The 13,863-nt window shown below is 43.9% G+C and overlaps 1 protein-coding gene across 2 annotated transcripts in view; it reads right to left on the bottom strand.

Moving 5' to 3' along the window:
* Positions 1-3,167: 3,167 nt before the first annotated feature.
* RAB3B (RAB3B, member RAS oncogene family) overlaps positions 3,168-13,863 on the bottom strand; it is a 71,323-nt gene continuing 60,627 nt past the window's right edge. Inside the window, exons 5-6 of one of the 2 annotated variants that reach the window (XM_044238222.1) lie at positions 8,942-9,129; positions 3,168-4,545 (exon numbers count right to left, since the gene is read on the bottom strand). In XM_044238222.1, coding sequence (XP_044094157.1) covers positions 8,942-9,129 — 188 coding nt within the window. In that variant the 3' untranslated portion in view covers positions 3,168-4,545. Of the gene's footprint in view, positions 4,546-8,547; positions 9,130-13,863 lie in introns of those variants that run through there. The other variant, XM_044238221.1, reaches the window with a different exon arrangement.

Consider the following 13,863-nt stretch of genomic DNA (forward strand, 5'->3'; position numbering starts at 1 on the left):
TTGGAATCCTGGTTTTCTCAGCACTGGGGGGCATTTTTTAAAAAGTAAACTCTGCCCTCAATGTGGGGCTCAAACTCATGCCCCAAGCTCGAGAGTCACATGCTTTACCAACTGAGCCAACCAGGTACCCGTCAGTGGGGCATCTTTTGACAAAGGTTCCAGGACACTCTGCTTAACTAGAATGACCTTGGGTAGTACAATCATCAACACTACGTTCCGCACCTACCATGGGTGTCTGGCACTGCACTAAGGGCTTTACACTCATTCCCAAATTTAATCCTCTCAACAACCTCTTGAGGCAGATTATTATACCATTTATATATGGGAAGTAATTGAGGCTCCAAGAGTAATGATCTCAATGTCACACAACTATTTAGTAATGAAGATCCAAGGATTAAATCTGGATCTCTTGGACTACAAACTTTATGCTCTTAACCACTCCACCATGCTACTGTCTCAGTCCTCATTCTGTAACTTGATGTTTGGAGGGACTAGAAGACAGCTCAGCACAAATCTCTCAGTCTTTAGTTTCCAGGCTTCCAGCTGTATGACAGCAACTGTCCTCAGAAAGATCTTACCCAGGGGCATCTGGGTGGCTCAGTCATTAAACATCTGCCTTTGGCTCAGATCATGATCCCAGGATCCTGGGATTGAGCCCCATATTGGGCTCCCTGTTCAGTGGGAAGCCTGCTTCTCCCTCTCCCACTTGCCCTGCTTCTGTTCCCTCTCATGCTGTCTCTCTCATTCTATCAAACAAACAAACAAACAAACAAATAAATAAATAAGAAAAAGAAAGATCTTACCCAGCTCAGCCTGGAACATGTTTAGTGCTTGGTAAATTAATTCTCCCCTGAATTGGAATACATTTCTGGCTCTTAAACATGGATGCCTGGTATCGCTTCTCAAATCCATATGTCTGTCTGTACTCTGTTCTCAACAAGCATCATCAGAGATTCTTGTTCCTCTCCCCTCCTATTTACCTTTAGGAACCTCTGGCCTAGTACAAGCAGTGTGGACCATCAGATGCACTTAATTACTAACATGCTTTCTGGAAGCCTGGGAAATCAAGGCCACAAGCCTTGCTGGGTGATGAGGGCAGGGGTCCACACAGCCTTGACTGTTTTCATCCTACCCAAGAAGAAATAAGGCTTTCATAATGAAAATATTTCTGCCAAAATCCTGTTTGCCACTTGCAGCTCTGACAGAAAATGGGCCTAAAATCACAGCGCATTAGCTCCAAGAGGGCCTGCAGAAATTAACTGGTATAAACTCCTGAAGCCCAGAAATAGGGAGTGGCTTAATCAAGGTTGCCTATCCCAGCCCATTGGTAAAACTTGGGAAGAGATGCGTCAGAATCTGAAGGGAGCTGGGAATTTTAATCACACCCCTCAGGGACTTGCTGATTTACTTTGTCAGACATTAGCCTTTCTATGACGTGATTTTGTACCAACAAAGAGAACTCTTATTCAAGTCTCCCTGAGACTTCCTATTTGGGTAATTTGCTGTTTGGCCACTTCAAAATGATAGAGGAGAAGCAGGCAAAAAAGATGTCACACAACTCAGTGCAGTCCATGGTATTCTGTCAAGATGGTGGGTGTCACTGAGTTGGTAGACCTAGGAAGAGATGTAGAGAAAAAGCAGCAGAGGTGTGAGCTGTTTTGTCTAGCTTCTGGGTCCCTGAGAGGCTAGTCTGCATGTGGACTAGTAACCTAACCACAGGAACCTTTTTCTGTGCTATCATCAGTGTTTGTGGACAACTAGTTTTCACCTTGAGAAATCCCTCTTCCTCCTCTATTCAGGCTCATGAAGAGAAAATGGTGAAGAGCGGTTTTGTTCCAGATTATACAAAAATCTTCAGCAGAAAGTCCACAGAAATGGAATATTTCTGAAAGACTCAGTGTTTAAAAATTAGACTTACTGTACTCTGGAGCTAAACAGATGTATAAAGGAGAAAACTGAGGAGCAAAGGGGGACAATATATTTTTGGTTATTAAGTGTTAAGAACCTAACTCCAATGAGCAAAACTAAATGGGGACTTTGTTGAAAACACTGAAGTGTCTAAGAGAATCAAAGGAAGAGGTGATCTGCCAAACCTCAAGAAGCCAGAATCAGGGCTGAGAAAGCCACAGGACACACTTTCCCATCTTATACCCATGCCTCTGTCTACACGATGGCCTTGTTTTTTCCTCTTCTATACAAGGTTTAGGATAGGTCATCACAATTTTAGAGAACCCATCTTCATAATATTTCCCACTCAAAAGGGAAGAAAATAGCTCCAATTTCTTCTTTTCAAATCCTAGGGAAGAATTCTGATTGGCCTTGCTTGATCACATGCCCACTTTACTGACAGTCTTCACAAGAATCACCCGGTTTGGATGAACGAGTAGTAGTGCTACAAAAGAAGAGATTACTATTTCCAGAAGAAATTCTGGGGAGAAGTCATAGCTAGCTATTACAAGAAATGATTTACCAGGGGTCCTATAGTAAGTTAGGGGCAGATTCAGGGCTAGAAACAGAATTGATAAAATAACCATTATTAATAATAATTGAATAATTAATAATTAATAGTAATTGAAGTCTCTGGATTCTTTTCATGTGTTGTATTGAAGTAAACCCCAGCATTTATATTTTTAAGAGATCTGTGCTGTGCTGTGCTGTGTAGAGGATGGACTGTGGGAGAACAAATGTGGACTAGGGAAACTGGTTATGAACTCTATGGTAGCTCTCTAGGGGAGAAATAAGTGGCTTGGACCAAGATCACGGCAATGGAAATGGAGAAAAGTAGGCAGATTTGAAATATATTTTAAAAGTAGACTCACAGGACTTGTGCTAGAGGTAGAAGGAAGGAAGGAAGGAAAAAAGAAAGGAAGAAAGGAAAAGAAAGAAAGAGAGGAAGAAAGGAAGGAAACAAAAGGAAAGAAAGAGAAGGAATTAAGAATTAAGAGTTCCAAGGTGGACATGGAGATATCTGCTGGACACTGTGTATACACATCATTACCAAAGACTTGGCGTCTAAAGCCACAGGACCAGATGAGGTCTCCAAGGAAGACAATACAGCTAGAACAGAGGGACCAACTGTCCTCTTTTTAAAAAAAACTTTATTTTTAAGTAATCTCTACATCCAACATGCGGTTCAAACTTACAAACCTGAGATCAAGAGTCTCATGCTCTACCTACTGAACCAGCCAGATGCCCCTCAACTATCCTTTGAGCCATCTTTTCTGCATACATTGAATCCTTCTGCTGGGCCTCCAGCCAGGAATCTCAGGTGGGAATCACAATCGTTATTACAGTTAATTCCACAGAATGAGAAGCCAGATTCATCCCTCAAGGAGTAGCTAAGAAGTAACCAAATGAATGGTGAAATATGCATCAAAACACCATACAGATGTGTCTTCATTCCTCCAAAGCAGACCCTTCAGAAAACTAAACAAATGGTGATATTGCCCTGCTGCAAACTATTGTGACGTTTCTCTTTGGGGATACCAGGTTTTAAGACCCAGGGAAATTTCTCAGACTTGGTTTCAGATGGCTTAGTGTTGCTTCCTTCAGTGGGCTGAAAAAATGGCCACAATATTTTATAGCTCCTTGCATCAAGAGATGGCACCTATTTCTCCATCCCTTGTATGTGACTTGCATTAGTCAGTGGGACATTACCAGACACAATACAAACAGAGGCTCAAGAAGAAGTACTTCTACACAGGAGCTTGCCCTCTCTTGCTACTGGAAAAATTTCTACCACCAAGTGAGCAAGTCTGGGCAGCCTTCTGGAAGATGAAAACACATGGAGAGGCACCTCAACCACCCTAGTCATTTCAGTTGGGACTCCAGGCATGTGAATGACATCATTCTAGACCAGAAGAAGAATCAGCCAGCCAACTCCCAGAATCATGAGAAATAACAAATGTCTGTTGTTTCAAATCACTATGTTTTCTTATGTCCCTCAGAAGACAATAATTAACTCTGAACCAGGCAGTCTAAACATATTTCACAGGTACAAATACTGTTTCTCTCACCCTTACTCTTTCTGGAGGATTTGTATTTGACTAGTCATCAAAGGTTTGAACTAAAGGATGAAAGCTTGAAGAATATAAAGCAATAGTCAGTGGATAGCGGAGGTACTTGGGGGGCAGTGGAGATTTTCTAGGCCTCCTGAAACAACTCGACAAATGATTCAGTTTTCCCAGTTATATTCTCATAGAATGATGTATCTTTTCTTCAGAGCACTTTTTAATTATATTTGGGTGACTATTTTACAATGTCTAGACTAAACCACAAGCTACTAGACTCTAAGCTTCATGAAGACAAGGTTTGTATTTAGTCTGCCACTGATTATATCCTGACACATACATTTATTTATTGAATAAATCTGAATGCATAAATTTTAGTTTTGCCTACTTTATATAAGGGATGAAGGCCTTCAAAAACATCACTTAACAGTATTTGTATCTCACAGGCCTGTCTTCTCTTGCATGCAATCCCAGGCATGGGCTGATCCTCCAACTGTGGCAGGTCATCAGGAATAACTTAGTAGAGATGCAGAATCTGAAATCAATGAAATCCCAGGACACTGGTTACTGTAGTTCCTTCTCCTTACCCCAAACTCTCAGCAAACAAACTCAAACAAACATTCCTCAAGACACTCTAGGAACCTTGACACCCAAGCAAAGAGCTTTGGAGCAGGAGCAGGTAATGTGAACAAGAAAGTCAAGTCTGGCAGATATTCTTATCATTCTCTGGACATTATAAGGCTGCAGTCACAAAGTAATTGTGAGACCAAGGACTCTCAGAATTAATTAACCAATATCAGCTGGGACACTGGAGCCTGTCACTACCACCACTCCATATACCCTTCATCTGAGAGAAATCCGAATAAAGAAATGGAATAAGCATGAATCAGAAGTGAATTTAAATTATATTACTGAGTGACTTGAATATGTTGGCTTTTCCAAGGCTATGTTTCCTTGACTGCCAAATTGGGATAATATTTTAGAAATAGTACCTCCAATTAGACTATAGGTACTCTGCAGGCAGGGAATCACTTGTTTTCAAATATATTTATCCAGTGTTTAACAGCACCAGGCCCAGAGTAGATACATTTAATTTCTACATAGAGGAGCTCCAAGACGAAGTCCTGACTCCATCACTAATACACTTTCAGAGTGGCCCTAGGAAATTTCCTTTTCCTCTCTGGACCTCAACCTTCCTCTTTGTAAAATGAGAAGCCTGGACAGGATTTTCTCTAAGCTCCCTTCCTGATCTAATATTTGACAAGTCTGTGGCCATTCTACCCCGTTGATGCTCCTAGAAGTTAATTAATGCTACAGACTGAGGAGACAAGAGTAAGTCACGAATCACTTTGTATTTACTGATACATATGCATTTAAAACAGGTTCTGTAAAAAGCTACAACACCGTATTGCACATCTGGCCTACTTTTGCCTCTTTTGAGGTCAAGAGTTTTTGTTTTTCTTTTTAATTCTTTATTTGGATTGTTAAGCAAAAGGAAAACCAGGACAAGTTACTACTAACATACTCTGCAGCTTGAACCTTGGTGGCTAATTGCACTATTACTGTGATTGACAAACATTGCACCGTAATCAGCTAGAAGCTCCTGCCTTCCACGCAGCAGAAACAAGGTCACAGAGCAGGGCTGGGGAACTGCCATCTAGCAAGCAGCTCTGCTTGTCTGCTGCCCAGCAGAAGAGTTTGCCACAATTACATTTGACTCTCGATTCTATCTGTTGTGAAGAAAATTGCTTACACTGGCTCCTGAGTTGTAAACAATTTAACAATTTTTAAGTAAAAATTTCAGTCTTTGCCTGGATATCCAATATGAAACAAAAGATTATTGGATATATGTCCTAAAATATCCAAGGGTCACTAGGAGCTCAGTCTGAAATCCAAGGACTAGAGCAGATGGGTGTTACTGCCCAGGAAAATTGTAATTATGCCTGACCTGTATAGACTTGACGGTGTAAAAAGCACATCTAGAACCACTGCCTGTAAAGGGATCACATCCTTCCATGGTCAAAGAAGTCAACCAAGTCATTCCTGCAAAATGTCCCCTTGCTGGAGCAGGCAGCTGCTTAAAGCACTACTTGAGGGCTAGGTAAGAACCGCCTGACAAAGGCTGATACAGGGACTTGAACTTGAGAAACGCTGGACAATTTTTGCTCCGTCTCTTAGGACCTGGTTGCCTCAGAAACTACTTTCCAGATGCATTAGACATCCATCTCCTCGGATTAGTCTGAATAGTTGAGAGATTTGTTAACAAAGAGACGTAAGTCTTTTCTCGAGTGGACTTAGAATCTGATGGCCTTGGGATTGAATCTTAACACGGCTCTCACACTTGCCAGCTGCACCATCTTGACCATGTTCTTAACCTTTTTGGGTCACAGTTTATTCATGAAAAATGTAGTACAGAATGTGGTAAGAGCATCAACCTTGGAGCCTACTGCCTGGATTGGAACCCCTGTTCTACTGCTTACTCATTATGTGACCTTGGGCAGGCTAAGAGAATCTTTTTATACTTAGTTTCCTCATATTTAAATGAGGTTGATTAGAGTGCCTCCTTCACAAAGATGTTGAGATGATAAGTAAGTTAGTACATGTAAAGTGCTTGGAACAATGTCTAGTACACAGTAAGGATGACATCAGTGTTAGCTACAATGACACTGGGGGGATAATCCTCATCTCTTTGTTTTTTTCTGCAGATCAACTGAAATGATGAAGGTGAAAAAGAAAATCAGAGAGTTATTAGCACTAGAAGGGACCTTAAAGATTACCCAAATAGCACCCTCATTTTGTAGGTGGGAAATCAATACTCAGAGATGGAGTGACTGATCCCGAGTCACACTTGATTTAAGGGCAGAGTCCAGGATTCCTGATTCCAATGTCCAAAGCTCTATCCTGTTCATTGCATCAGAAAGCAACATCTCCGTAGGGCTGACTCTGGAGGGTCCTTTTAGGTAGTCACTGGAACTATGTGAGTCAATGCACTTTCCTAGGATAATGAGAGGCATTTGAAATGGAGAGAAAACTTGGAAGAGACGCTTCCAACACCTTCTTCCCTCACCAACTTCTGAGGTAGCGTGTCAGTGCAGGGGGAAGATAGGGATTTGGGTCAGGCCTGGAAGGAGAGATTTTCAGGAATCACTGCTAGTTCCATTTCATTATTTCAGCTAAAAACCAAACATCTGCCATGTCTAGACAAACTGGAATCCATTCGGTTTGTTTCTGGTGTCAGAGGGTTTTGTGGTTTTGATTTTGGTTTAGTTTTTCCCTTCAGGTATTTAGTTAAGCAGTTTCCATTTGGAGTGGTTTCAAATCCACTCTTCAGGAGAAATGAAGATTTCACTCCCAAGAGAATGAGTTTGGGACTGGGACCTGAGTTCAGCTTTCCCAACTTTGTTAGGGTCATGTCCCCTCAGATTTATCCTGCTTAGAATTACATTTTGCAGTCAAACTACTCAGGAGCGACTGAAAGATGGGGGAAGAAAGGGCAGGATGGTAGGAAGACATTATAAAGAACAGCAGAACTACTTGATTCAGAGAAGGCAGAGGTCGTGGTTTCTTTCTCAAATCATCTGAGGGTGACAGGAGCTGAAGAAGCATGGACTGTGAGGTCTCTGACAGCAGAGCTGGGATAAATGGGGCGAGGAGAGGAAGAAGAATTTCCAGGGGACAGATTTCAGCTTAAAGCAAAGAAAACTTTCTGATTATGAGAGCTGCCCAAGAGTGGTATAGACAATGAGCTCCCAGCCAGCCCTGCCTAGAAGGTGTGTTTTAGAAGAAAGAGATTTGGTGGGGTGCCTGGGGTCGCTCAGTCAGTTAAGCAACTGTCTCTTGATTCTGACTCAGGTCATGATCTCAGGGTTGTGGGATAGAAAGAATCTCAAGTTGGGCCCCGGGCTCAGCAGGGAGTCTGCTGGAGGGTCTCTCTCTCCATCTGCTCCTTCTGCTCGCTCTTTCTTTCTTTCTAAATAAATAAATAACATTCTTTAAAAAAAAGAAAGAAAGAAAGAAAATAAAAAGAAAAAGAAGAAGAAGAAAGAGATTTGGTTGTGAGGCCTGGCATTCACTTTCCAGAGATGTGAAGACTGAAACTGACTAGTCAGACTAGGTAACTCTAAATATTTCAAATTCTGGGAGTCTAAAAAACAAAGACCGATTTCATGGAGTTCCCACAGTTAAGACTAGCTGGAAAGCAGCAAAACCAGAAAGTCATGACCTATTCCTTCATCTTGCCTGTGTTTCTCTTTTCTTTCTGTCTTTCTTGAGCTCACCCTCCTGCTCTTTTATATAGACGGAACCTTTGACATTTGGCAGGGAATAATCTTTTCTTTTAAGTATATTTCTGACTCAGCCTTTGCTCCTTCAGCATCATTAGAGAGTCTGAGCTCTCTGGAGATTAGCTCTGGCCTGTCACCACAGCAACTGCCCGAGGCCCTGTGGGCATCCGTGGTAACAGGCATAGGGCTTTGAGAGTCAAAGCTTGGCTTGCAGTGAGAGGTAGCCCCACAGGGAGCCTGATAGGAAACAAGCATGTTGTGTATGAGGACGTTTTCTTTAATAGGATTAGCTGTGCAGGTGGGCCCTGCAAAGTATGCTGTGTCAAATTCTGGTAAATGGAGGAAATCTTATTTTAAAGACAGAAAAGAGACTCGCTTTCCAAGTCCCTGAAGTGAATCCCCTTTGTAAGATGGAGTCTTCTTTTGTAAAATGAATCTCTACCCATGCTGTGACCTGGCTCTTAGTCTAGGACTGGGTGTCTATTAGTGGGACTATCTACAGAGAACTCAAGGGGCATGTTTCCGCCTCTGCTGCAGGCAAAGGACAGCAACTCAGCCTGCATGGGGCTGGGGGTGGACCGACTGTAATAGGGGAAGCAGAGTGGGTGTGGGGTCACAAGAAGGGGAGATCAGGAGGGTGGACCTTGCCTAACATGAGCAGTTTTGCTGCAGCAGCGGTGGGGTGTCTGAGAGACGGGTGTTCTTGGAGGTGCCCAACACGGAGGGATCTGTGTCCAGCGAATCAGACATCTTGTCACAAATGGCATCTACCAGGCGCTCGAAGGCCTGCCTCACACTGATGTTCTCCTTGGCGCTAGCTTCAAAGAAGTCAAACCCTAAGGAGAGAAGAGAGATAACAGTAAGGATTTTTCCCTTCGTTTTTATGCCCCCTGGCCAGAAAACTCCGGATTAATATAGCTGGTGCAAAGCAGCGAAGCACGGAGGCCTAATTCCATGGCAGAGGATTCTGTTTTAAAGGGATGGTACAGGGGTGCCCGAGGTGGCTCAGTCAGGGAAGCATCTGCTTTCAACTCAGGTCATGGTCCTGGGGTCCTGGAATTGAGCTCCACATCAGGCTTCCTGCTCAGTGGGGAGTCTGCCTCTCCCTCTCCTTCTGCCCCTCCCCCACTCATGCTCGCTGCCTCTCACTCTTTCTCTCAAATATATAAATAAAACCTTTAACAAAATTAAAATAAAATTTATAAATAAATAAAGAGGTGGTACAGGGCAAGGGTTACCTGCACTGGCTGTAGAGTCAGCTAGATCCTGGTTCTACCATTGGCCAGCTGTGTTACCCCCAGCAAGTCAGCTAATTCTCTTTATGAATCAACTCCCTGGTTTATAAATGGGGATAATTTTACCTACCTCATTAAACAAGATAATGCAAGTAAAGTGTATAGCGTTGTGCCTGACACAGAGTAGGTGTCATTAGGTGTTTTCTGAAAGAGTGAATATTTCAATATGTGTACACAGCACTTCACATTCTCCCAATGCGTTTCTCACATCCATTACTTCATCGGATCCTCATATCTCCTCTGCAGACCCTCTCCATTTCACTAATGCAGACACTGTGGCTTAGAGAAACAAGCCGACTTGCCCAAGATAAACAGAGGAACGAGTGTTTGACAAAGTCCAGGCTTTGACCTTTTTGACCAGGGCTTTTCCTCCTCTTTCCCCTGCCTTTCACTCATCTCAGCCTGGCAAGCTCTGGTCTAGGATCTGGAAGGCATCCCAAGATCCACACTGAACAAGCAAAGTTTCATTTGCCCTTTCCATCCCAAACTCACTGGCGTATCTCCACTCCATGAGGTTCCTCCTCCACAGATCCCCCCTAGAATTCCCCTGTATCTCTTCCTCTCCACACAAACCCTACATAAGGCACCTGGAGGACTGCACTTGACGCGTGAGATATCTTGTCTGTTTTGTACCTTATGATCTTGAATGACACTTTCAGGGACAATGAACAGAACTTGGCTGGGGAGAAATAAGAAAGACCCTCTTGATTCAGACAATATAGCTGCTTTCCAGCTGTGGAATTCTGGCCAGGTTGGTGGCAGCTCTTCTCTACATGTTCCTACCCTAGCCTCCTCCCTCCTCTTTTGTCCATCTGCCTTCTTCTTTCTTCTCCTTCCAGGCCCATCTTTTTTTCTTCTCAAAACCTTCTCTCTTCCCTTTCGTGTCACTCCTTCTTTTCCCTTATGTTCCTCATATTTTCTCCTTGGTATTCTTTATATTTGTTGAGCACCTACTAAATGTCAGACACTATGCCAGGAGCTTGGGAAATACTATCTCACTTCATCCTCACAACAGCCTGTGGGTAAATATAATCATCTTCAAATTATAAATGAGAAAATGAAGCCTCCAAGAGATTACATAACTCACACAAGGTCACATAGTTATATTAGCAGAAATTGGGTTTAGATCTGGATTTGGCTGCCTCCATGTCCATACCTAGCCCTGTCTCCCACTTCTCTTGCTCTGTTTCTTTTTTTTCTTTCTCCCTTTCAATTTCCTTCCTTCCTTGACCATATCTTCCCCTCCTTACAAGTCCCTTTGGTCCCCTCTTGCCTTTTTTTTTTAAAGATTTTATTTATTTATTAGAGAGAGACAGACAGCACATGCAGAAACAGGGGGAGGGGCAGAGGAAGAGGGAGAAGCAGACTCCCCATTGAGCCGGGAGTCCAAGGTGGGGGGCCCAATCCCAAGACCCTGGGACCATGACCTGGGACCTGAGCCAAAGGCAAATGCTTAACTGATTGAGCCACCCAGGCGCCCTGCCCCGCTTTGCTTTAATTTGACTACCACAGTGTCTGAATCTGGGCAAGTCACTTTATTTCTCTGAATCACTTAGCCGCTCAGTCTCAGGCTCCTTGGCTGTTAAGTGGGAATAGCCACAGTACATTTCTACAGAGAGCAACTGGGAGAATTGAGCAAGACGACGGATTAACTGCTGCCCACAATTACCTGTTGGAACCACAGTTGCTTTTTCTGTACTTTCACCTTGCTCTTCTCATGTCCTCTTCATCCCATTTCTCTTCTTTTATCATCTTTCCCCACAAAGGAGGGGCCTTCTTTCCCCCTCCCTCCTTCTCCCTATTAGTGCACTGTCCACAGAGAGGGCTGAAGCCCCCAGGTACAGACAGGGTTCTTCTTCCCCCGCCATCTCAGCTTGAAGGCACTTCCAACTCTTCCCAGCCCTCCTCTGGTTGGCGGCCTCTCTGTGGCCCATTTCATAACCTGAGAAAGGCCAGCAGCAGAAGTGTGTCCTGTCGCCATGTGATAAAGAAGGAGCTGGCTACTGGGTCATTATCTGGGCCACAGAAACCCCATCAGCTTCAGAGAACCCCCCTCAGCATGTCTTCCTTAATGAATATCATAAAAATTGACTTCTTGGTAAATGACAACGTTTGGGGAGGCGGAGGAAGTGTGTTGCTTGCCTCAGAAAGGGGAAAACAGGTAAAGAAGGAAATAGGCTCTATCAGTATGGATGAAGATGAGGACACAGGTCAAGGCCAGGGGCACAAATCCCTTCTGAGGAATTGGCACCAAGGAAAGGACATGTCATGTTGCATAGGTGGGCAGTGGGAAGAGGCCCAGGAGTCATATAGTCTGGATTTGAATATAGCCCCTGTCAGCTACTAGCTGTGTGACCTCGGGCAAGTTGTTCAATCTCTCTCGCCCTCTATTTCTTCATCTGTGGAATGGGGTGAGCCTGTAACAGTACGAAAATATAATTTTAAAACCTTGTGAGCAGGGTAGGGCAAGGCAGAAGTTATTTGTAATGTACAGATAGGAAAACCTAGACTCGGAGATGGGCATAAGCCAGGGCTCTATCCCTTATGTCCCCTCGCTCAGTTAGCCCAGTGACCAAACACACTGTAACATTTACTAACCAGGTACAGCAAACCAGAGGCTGTGCTGGAATACAGGGGGAGACAGAGCACGGCAGGGGAGGAGGCTGCAGGAGGAGGCTTCCAGAAGTTGGTGGAGAGGGGAGACTTTAAGGCTAGCATTGAGCAGAACTCTTCACCTAACTAACTTCTCATTCTTCAGGACTCGGCTTAAATACAGCCCCTTCATTTCCCTCTGTGCTTCCCTCTGCTATAGCACATGTTACCCAGCATGGTAGAAGTCCACTTGATAAGGAGCTCCCGGAGCAGGGATCATGTCATTCATCTGAGCCCCAGCACTAGCCAGAGGAAAAGGTGCTTGGTAAGTGTTGGTTGAAAAGATGAATGAAGGAGTTGGGAATGAGCATGGAGGGCATGCTTGAGAGGATATGCACAGTGCGGGTCATGAGAGCTCAGCTTAACATGCATGAGGACACTGAGATTAATCAGGAGTTCTTGCCCTCAAGGAGATCCTAGTCTAGTGTGGGAGACAGACACTCTGATGACAGCACAGTGATAAATGCTGGAATGGTGAAAAGTGAGGGGATTAGCAGGGCACAAGAGGAGGTACCTAACTGTCCTGGGAGCCAGGGAAGGCTTCTTGGAGAAGGTGATTCCTAAGCAGATATCAGCTAAAGACAGGTGATTGTGAGTGTATGTGTGAGCACATACATGTGTAGCCTACTAGGCAGGGGAAACAGCATGAGCACAGATAATGGGGCAAAGAACAGCAGTTTGCTATCATTAGAGCAGAAAGCAGCAGATGAGCGATGAAGCAGTAAGTCTTGTGGAGACTCATGGAGAGCTCATATGTCATGCCAAGGAGATGCTGTCACTGTCATCTCAAAAGTACCCAAGGTATCAGAGCTCTGATTCAAATAAGCAGCTCATGGCCCTAGCCAGCTCATGGGTCTTTTTTCCTAGCAGAACCACCCCAAATGCACACCCACCCAATTACTGTCAGACTTCTCGAAGGCCCTTCATTGGCAGGCCCAGATGGTAACCTTTTCCTCAGGTTCATTAATAAGGATTCTCAGGAGCTGAGAGCCTAGTGAGGTCAGGAAGATGACAACCAATTAATCAGAGTAGCCCTCCATCCTTTCCTCCCTCTAATTGGCTTCAGAACAATATTTCTGCTGTCTTTAATAGGGCCCAATCTTAGCTGAATCTGAAATAATCCTTACCACCCCCAAGATCATGTTTACCTGTCCCGTCCAAAGACAGCTGCCACAGACCCACAGAGTTTGTCCACACTGCCTACTTCTGAATTTGAACTCTGAATTCTACTCAAAACCCATGACCAACTGAACTCATCGCTCCTCATCCTGATGCTGCCCCAGAACATCTCTCCTCCACTTTAATGTTCAAATTCCTTTTCTGTCTCGCTCTGATACCTCCCATCTCTGTCATGTATCAATCTTCAACTCATGCCCTTCTAGTCACTGATGATTTGGCAAGGGACTCACTGTGTTCCTTTCTGTCCAGAGCTGTTCTCATGTTCAGAAACTTTGAGTTTCATGTGGACCATTCATCCAACACCCTGAATTCATCATCTCATTTACAGAAACCTTCTCTTCCATTCTGCTCAGCTATGCTTCTGTCTGTATAATTTGAGCTATTTTGACTTGGATTTATATAGCTGGGACTAACAGGGGTCTAATTAATGCAACACCCAGCCTC

This window comes from Neovison vison, chromosome 2 (genome assembly GCF_020171115.1).
Source record: "Neovison vison isolate M4711 chromosome 2, ASM_NN_V1, whole genome shotgun sequence".
Taxonomy (NCBI): domain Eukaryota; kingdom Metazoa; phylum Chordata; class Mammalia; order Carnivora; family Mustelidae; genus Neogale; species Neogale vison.